This window comes from Glandiceps talaboti, chromosome 1 (genome assembly GCF_964340395.1).
Source record: "Glandiceps talaboti chromosome 1, keGlaTala1.1, whole genome shotgun sequence".
Lineage (NCBI taxonomy): Eukaryota > Metazoa > Hemichordata > Enteropneusta > Spengelidae > Glandiceps > Glandiceps talaboti.
In genome coordinates this window covers 17,522,718-17,531,405 of record NC_135549.1, presented here as the reverse complement: position 1 = coordinate 17,531,405, position 8,688 = coordinate 17,522,718, and the positions used below count along the sequence as shown (strand labels likewise).

The 8,688-nt window shown below is 34.9% G+C and overlaps 1 protein-coding gene across 1 annotated transcript; it reads left to right on the top strand.

The window, feature by feature from the left end:
- Positions 1-7,161, top strand: LOC144433785 (uncharacterized). The gene is made up of 6 exons (XM_078122153.1): positions 1-651; positions 2,285-2,535; positions 2,800-2,896; positions 4,297-4,390; positions 5,249-5,362; positions 6,176-7,161. Exons 1-6 carry the CDS (start codon positions 1-3, stop codon positions 7,159-7,161), a joined length of 2,193 nt encoding a protein of 730 aa, XP_077978279.1.
- Positions 7,162-8,688: the final 1,527 nt, after the last annotated feature.

Here is an 8,688-nt window from a genome sequence, read left to right as displayed (position 1 = left end):
ATGTCGCAAGGGAAGAATAAACTACGAGAACTTGCACATCTCCTGTTGACTGAGGAGGAATGTGAAACATTCAAGTTGGCTATGAAAAATTTCCGCGATGACCAGTCTGTGTTATGTTTTTGTTCCTTACTACATTCCATCCTGAACAGTCCAGAGAAACTTGTTATCTTGGAAGAACTTTATCATCTAATTCCAGACCATTTAAAATCTGATTTTCAACAACTATGCACTTTGAATTTTGGCCAAGATGCTGCAGCGATTTTACAACAATGTATGGAAGATAATTCAGGGAATATGAACAAGTCAATAACTGAAACCACACCAAAAAAGAGCCAACCAGGCACATCGTCTGCATCTCCTCTCATCAAAAGTCCTTCCAAATCTGAAAAGAAAGTGAAGAAGACACCAAAGAAAGAGGATAGTAAAAAAAGAGATAAAAAGGAGAGACAAAGGAGTCAAAGTTATCATCATCAAAATAAAGATGCTCACAACAGTGATATTATACTTACTCCTACCGGAATCAGTGTCCGGAAAGTCAAGCTAGAGCACAAGAATGGAATCAGTTTGGGATTCTGTATCCGTGGTGGAGTGGATCTCAGAACTGGTATATTTATATCACAAATTGATCCCGGCAGTCAAGCAGAAAAGAAGGTGAGCATCATGGTATTGAAGTAATGATGATGATGAACAGTAAAAAAAAATATGTTTGATGTATTAATTCATTGTGAATGCTCAAATAACAGAAAAGAATTATCTGTTTCTAAATGTGATGTGATGTTTTTTTGTCAAATACTGATATTCTGTGGTTTAAATACCCAATTTAAGGATAACTTCGGTTTCATGAGGGTACTCTATTTATTCGTAATTGGGTATTCTCATTGGAACAGTTGGTTTAAAATAAAAAGTCAAGAAAGTCAAAAAGTAAGTATATGTTTGTACATGTCATGTGTTACAATTCATAATCATACATCTTTAATGCCTTAGAAATGACAATTAAAGTCATCAGGACACTCTTAACCGTTTGTCTTAGATTCCAACCTTTAGCAAGACATAATAAGTTTCTCTCAGATATGCACTTATGTGGTGTGTCATCATTTTGTCATCACTGATGTCACATTAAGCCATTTTTTTTGTCTCGCAGCAGATCTCACAATTAAGATCCAGCTTGAGCCATTGCATCCATAGCAACCACGTGGGGGTGGTCAAGCTGAAATTGTCATACGCTTGATAGCAACACTATTGTTCTCAACATCATCGCACATGGCCATGGCGAAAACTTGATCATGATCACATGTTTGGCAACCGTTGTTGCTAGGCATATTTGCATATCTCGCGAGATCTGCTATGAGACATGAAATCTGTTATTTTGCAGCTTCAGGGTGTTTTTTTTAACATTCTGCTGAATCTCAGACATTCAGGGTCAGTGAGGTGATGAGCAAACATAATGGACTGCTCTCATAGAATGTTTATCATTGATATCACGTATCCTTTTCAGTTCTGATCAAAACAAATCTATTTCGGGCAGTCATCTCACCAAGTTATTTTCAGACCTGTAAAAATATACTGGTTTCAAATTACTGGAGTACAGAAATTATGAACAGTTTATGATTATCGCACATTGAATATATGTGTGTCTACCTCCCTCTACTAAATCTATGATGATGCCAAAATAGATTTTGAATAATTAGTGTACATATTTTACGTTATTTGTTTTACAATATATCTACATTTTATAAAATGAAAGTCTAAATGTAACTTAATTCAGTATGAATATGTTGCAACACTATTAGTCCTATTAGCTTTCCTGGTTTCAACTTTTTCATATAAATTATTATAATTCAACTATGGTAGTTCTTCATATACCAAAAAATAGATAGATTTTTCTTTCTTGATCATTTTCAATGTAAACAAATTTGAAAAGGATTTTCCAAGTTTATTGGCATACAACGTGTACTGTGTACTGTAAATCAAAATGGTATTAAACCAATGTCGTTCTGTCAACATGTTTCGCACAATTTGACTGTCAAAATTGAGATTTAATTTTTGTAAATCCATTAATTCGTACACAAATGATTAGCAATTATTAAAATGTGGTCAAATTATATGGATTGGTATGATAAGCAAAACCAGACCGATTTAGGTTGGCTTTTAAAAATGCCTAATTTTGACAAAGTAATATTTTAACTTGATGAAAATTGATGACATATGCAAAAAAAACAGGATTGATTTTTCATATAATGTTATGCATATCTTTTCATTCTCTTTCTGTTTCTTTACTCTCCAGGGGTTAAAGGTCGGGGAGAGAATTCTCAAAGTCAATGACACAGCATTCAAGAATGTTACTCATGCCGAGGCTGTAGTAGCGTTAAAGTCTTCCCAAAAACTAACACTGTTTGTTGCACAACTTGGACAAATGCCTGGGGTTACTACACCTACACGATTGGAAGATGGTCAAGTTAGGTCTCCTAGCAACAGGGAAAGAAATATCATTTTAGTGGCTGATGAAGATGGTTGGTTAGGTTGCAGTATTAGGGGGTAAGTTGTACAACAGGTGGCACAAGATCAACTTGATGCTTCTCTGAAATCGCAAGTAATTGCAGATGTTGTAGCATCATGAAATGACTCTCCAGAACCCATAGTTTATATTAAAGCAAACACCTTTATTTCCTGGAGTGATTTTCCCTCTAATATATACTCAAACCAAAATTAAAATTTTTGTCCTTACATTAACTAAATTTTACCTCTTCATTTGTAGATATACTAACATAGATCAAAATTCTGTTTTGCTTTACAAATAAGGGGTTCTGATTATAATATGGAAGTGACTGTCGCCAGTATTGATCCACTGTCCCCTGCACAACGAGCTGGACTCAAACGGGGTCAGAAAATAGTCAAGGTAAGTTACAGCAATAAAACAATAAAAACTCAGTAGTAGTGTTAGTATTATCCAAAACAGGTTGATCTTATTTACTTAAAGACAATTCTAGAAATAAGCTGGATTCTTTGAAAGTGACCCAGATAGAATTTTGTACTAGAAATAAATAGGTTCTTTAAAAGTGCCCCCAGATTGAATTTTGTACTAGAAATAAATAGGTTCTTTGAAAGTGACTGAGATAGAATTTAAATACCAGAATCTGAATTGACCCAGATGGAATTTTGTACTAGAAATAAATGGGTTCTTTAAAAGTGCCCCAGATAGAATTTTGTACTAGAAATAAGTAGATTCTTTGAAAGTGACTGAGATAGAATTTAAGTACCAGAATCTGAAATGACCCAGCTAGAATTTTGTACTAGAAATAAATGGGTTCTTTAAAAGTGCCCCTGGTAGAATTTTGTACTAGAAATAAGTAGATTCTTTGAAAGAGCCAGAGATAGAAATGACCCAGATAGAATAACAGCTGACATGACAGTTGTTGTTGATCTCATCAATTAAAAGCCAGTGGACAATGGCATGTTATGGTTATGTCATCTAAATTATGTTGTATCTAAAACGGCTATTGTTAACTTGTTCTGTCCTGTCCTCCACCCTACCACAGATGGTAGTTGGTATGCAAATTAATTAGAGTGTTTACTCATATCAAAATATCTACAATCCAGTGTATTTATTACATATATCAAGCAAACGATATGATGATGATGATGATGATGATGATGATGATGATGATGATGATGATGATGATGATGATGATGATGATGGATGAAAGCTCACAGGGAGGATGATGATGATGATGATGATGATGATGATGGATGAAACCTCACAGGGAGGGGGCTATTCATGTTTTAACTATTCTTTGAATGACACAGCTCCAAACTATACTTAACAAATTATATGCAGTATGATGTATCCCACGAGTTTTAAAAAATCTTTCTAGAAAATTGTCATAAGAATGTTTATGGTAATACAAAAAATTCATTACAAAGTTTCTATTTACAACGTTTTGTTCGAGATTTGGTTTTATTACGGTACACAAAATGATTTTTTTTGTCAACGATCCATCGTTGAAGTATATAATAGAAATGAAAAGTGCCACTCCTCAAAGTTTACAAGTTAATTATTTCAAAAGTTTGCCTTTTAGAAAAACATCATCAGATTGAATTAAACTGCTGACATTCAACACTATAGCTCTGTGTTGCTGTACTGGATTCACACAAATCATGTATTAAAACAGGTTAAATAACATCGTAGAAAATGATGTAAATGGGGTTGTAAACATTTAGTGCTTAGCATTCTTTACAGTAGTAGTATGTTTTACAAATTTAGATTCTGAGTTATGATGATGTATTGATTATTTTCAGGTAAATGATGTAGATATACAAGGTTTAACTCATCTACAAATTGTTCACTTGGTAACCGCATCCAATGTTGTCAAGTTTCTAGTACAGCTTCCAGGTAAGACCGACATCATTACTCTCTACTTTCACATAAGACATCATCCAAGCAGTACAATTTTTAGTGTGCACATTTAAGTCTGTCTTAACCTTCTACTGTATCTGCTAACCAATGCTGCTTTAAACTCAATTCATTTTCAGAACAAAGGTTCTATTTATTCTGATTTTCGTTGCGGGAGGGGGGGGGGGGGGGGGGGGGCTGAAAAGATCAATTCTCTTCATCCATAATGATGAATATCACATACAGGTACTAGTTGAGTATCCAGGTCCTGTCTTAACAGCACTTCTTTATCTATTCCATTCAATTCTGTCCTACCTCAACTCATCAGTTCCAACACTATATATCTTCTCCAGTATCCAACCCAAGTTATCTCAGGTGGCATATTTGTAATACACATGATTGGACTTATATGATCAATTTTCTTTCCTTCCTTGTACAAATCATGTATTGTCCTTTAATACTATTCACTGGTAAATCAAATTTTCTTTTTAACAGCATTATGTTTGGGAATGCCAAATGTTCCATTCTATCTGGCTAAGTTATTCTCTGCTCCATGTCATTTCTGAACAGTAAATACATGATTGTGTACATATATCATTAAAGTGGCCATATGGATGAGGATTGGGTATTTATTTTGAATTTTTTAATTTATAAAACAATTTCCAAACAAATACTCAATCCTCATCCATATGGCCACTTAATTAATATATGCAATCGTTGCAATGAGAAGATTGTTTGATGATGTCCAAGTGATTCTGATAAAATCTAAATTATCTTGACTCTGAATTTACTAATCTTAATTACAGTATTAAATACAGAATGACATCTCACATCAATTTCTTTTCTATACATTTTCAGTCGGTAAATCCAAGAGAGCCATTTCAATCAGTAGTCCCAGAGAACAAGAAAATACTGATGTAGCAAGTAGAGTCACAAACAATGAAGTACAGACTGGAAATACTGCAAGGAGAGGTACGTTAATTACTCTCATGGGATGATGAGGGCACACTATATGTAACAGAGTCTTTACATAACACTACTTCGGGGGGGGGGGGGGGATTTTACATAATGCATATAGATCATCGTGACTGTTTACAATGAATCTCTCTCTTATATTAAATGTGTAAATTGAAGTGAGATGAGCATTTCACAAAGATTAAAATAAACCAATAAATATTGAGTATAATTTTTCAAAAACCATGAGTCTGCTAGTGGAAACAAGATAATGTTTTGTTTGCCATATTAAAGTTTGGTATTATAAATTGTTGGTTGAGTATGAACTCAACTGACTAGTGATAATTCATATGCAGTTTGTTCTGTTTCTATACCCAAGTAGTTGTAGTTATGTGTATTCAACAAAGTACGAGGCAAAACAAGCTGTGTGTAGGTTTTTTGGTCTCTGAGCAGTTAGCTTGTATAGTAGGCTTGGTCTTACCTGGTTCAAACCCACCAAGCATTGGCTGGGTTTCATTAAAATTTAACCAGGTCTGTGTGTAAGAGGGGTGATGCTCAGTTTTGAATCTGCCGAACAATGCACAGGTTTTCCCTAGTTACTCTGGTTTCCTCCTGCTTCTTTATAACACTGTGGCACTGCTTTTGTGGCAACTATTCAACAAATTTCCGAATTTATTTGGACAAATGAAGATTATTATTATTATTATTAATTTCTTTATAAAAGGCTAGTCTACTTTTCAAAATCTTATCAATACCATATTTGAAATATTTGAAATATTACTTAATTCTTACAGATTTTGAACTAAACAATTTCTATTTTCTTTAACCCAGTTGTACGACGTCACAGTTCACCACCAAAGTCTCTCGACTCACAACAAAAAGGACGAAGTTCAAGAGTCAGGTCACCATCAAATAGAGCTGACCCAGCTAGACCAACGACACCTTTGAGAGCTGGACTAAGTTCTCAACAATCTTTGACTGTATTTGAGAAAGAACTACAATCGACTCCCCCAGTATCGAGTTCCACTCCACTACCCCCACAGGACCACCCAGCTTTGTTAGCAAACAGAGATACCATGGGAAATATGTATCACAGCCATACTGTTATTCAGCATAGTGATAGGCAGGTCATAGCCCCGACAACCAATCAAAATGTGTCGGGTAGCTCTATTGAAAATGACTCACCTGTTGGTACGGCAACCAGTAGGACAAAACGTACTTCAAAAGCGCATGATGAAAAATTATTGAGACTTGAGCAGGGAACAGTTGGTCGTAACATGGACAAACAGATGAAAGATGGCATGATTTCTGCCAAATTTAGTGATAATAATCCAACAACTAGTCAATCCAGTCGTGTTCATGTCAAGAATTTGTTCAATTCTTCACAAGATAAAATCCATCCACAGGACGATTCACTGGAAGACATCAATTTTATCATGTTTTCACCAAAGGACAGAGGCCAGCAACATTCAGCAGCTAGTCCCAGACTGAATGCTCTTAGTACACCAAATTATGGTTTGATAAATAGAAGCACGCCCTCTAGAGTCACCCCACAGTATAACACACCCCTAGATGAGTATAGTAACGTACAAGACAAAGTGATGAATATACCAGCTAAACAGCAAACACATGCTGAAACCATGGAGCAGCTACAAAATCTACAAGATGTCGATGTGGATGCAACAATGGGTGATCAAGATGATACCATCAATGTACTCTCAGAAGCACTGAGAAATAAAACTGATTTGAATAATTCTTCCACCATCCGTCGACACCCGAGTACATGTAATGATAACAGCGATTGGAGACTGTGGTAGTGACAACAATATGACATGGCTGGAAAAGGTCATCATTGGAATTATAACCAAGACAAAGTCTGGCCAGCAAATGTCATTAATGCATTCCTCTCAACAGTATTATGAAAGTTAAAGAATACTCTTTGGATTAATTCAAACTTTTTGAAAAAAGTCTGTTCATGGTGTAAAACGAGACAAAGATGCAAGCCACTTTTGTACAGAATAACTAACTAGTCATAACTAGGGATAACTACTCTATCGTCATTCATGACTGTAAAACAGTTCTATTCTCTTTGAGAAGTGATTGATAGCGATTGACATTTGTAAGTATAGAAAACAAACTATTGGTAAACTAAAAGCTAGACACAAACTAAAACTATAGTTATTGCAAGTGGTAGATTACACAAATGGATGATGACAGTACCTTGGTCATGTGAATATAATCATTTTTATCTTTTAAGAAAAAAGTTATTCACATAAACCCAGCTGTTACAATTAAAAGCTTTAAAAAATGCACACAAGGGTAGCCGGACGAAGGCACACGAGTGAAAGTATGGTACTCACTGGTGCAATGACAGTGTTCCGTATAAAGATGTAGAATGATTCTATAGTTACAGTCATCGGTAGTGATAAAGTATGTAGATGGGTTTTGTGATCAAGATTTATGTATTGACTGATGTCCAGTGTGTGTACCCACTTGAGGAAACTTGCTATCAGAGTCTGAGATATGCCACCTTACTGTACATGAGCCACGGTGTACTTATACTAACATCCATTGATAGCCTACATGTTGCAATACTAGTTTTTGGTTGTGTCTGCAGTGTTAGCTTGGCAATAGCTCATTTGCCATTATCGTTGTATTTAGACCAAATTTGCCCAAATATTTCACTTCATGACATTCCATTTGTAGGAAATAAAAAGTTGAATTATCGCAGACATTAATTACCAGAAGTATTATACAATATTCAGTATTTGTTATGATAGCTCATATAAAAAGATAACCAAGAATCATGTTTTCTATTTGTTTGCTTTTAATAAAGCTTTTATATGTTAAAACTACTGAATGTACCAATTAAGATATTGACTTTAAAAAAAGTGTTAAAATTGAGAACTTTTCAATCCTGGAGTAAAATTGACTTTAGTCATGAGCAAGACCTTAGATTACTGCTGAGATAAAAAATGACAAATAAAGTTGAAGAACAATTGGCATCAGAAATCATAAAAATTAGAAAATTTGACTGTAGATCTATAAGAACAAGACAGCTATATACAGACCATGTAGCTTAGTAATTTATGTAGGTCAGGTAGTATTAATACAGCCTTGTCATAGATGGTGTCTGATTTGGCTGCCTACTACTCCAAAATGTAATTGACACCAAGAGTGTTACTGCAGTTCTACCAGAGATAGAGAGACTTTGATAGTGTGTACCTCACAACCAGTAATATCATAGACCCTGGAGTGAAGTTCGAGGTCTACTCCAAGATCTGTGGTACGTAACACAAATAGCAAACCCCACTAGCTGCATCATGAGAGCAATGACACATGTT

What these genes read in the sequence shown, in the direction of transcription:
- LOC144433785 (XM_078122153.1), top strand. Translation starts at nt 1, where the DNA reads ATGTCGCAAGGGAAGAATAAACTACGAGAACTTGCACATCTCCTGTTG. An exon ending in GTTTCTAGTACAGCTTCCAG is followed by an intron (nt 4,391 to 5,248) that starts GTAAGACCGACA and finishes ATACATTTTCAG; the next exon opens with TCGGTAAATCCAAGAGAGCC. An exon ending in TGGAAATACTGCAAGGAGAG is followed by an intron (nt 5,363 to 6,175) that starts GTACGTTAATTA and finishes TCTTTAACCCAG; the next exon opens with TTGTACGACGTCACAGTTCA.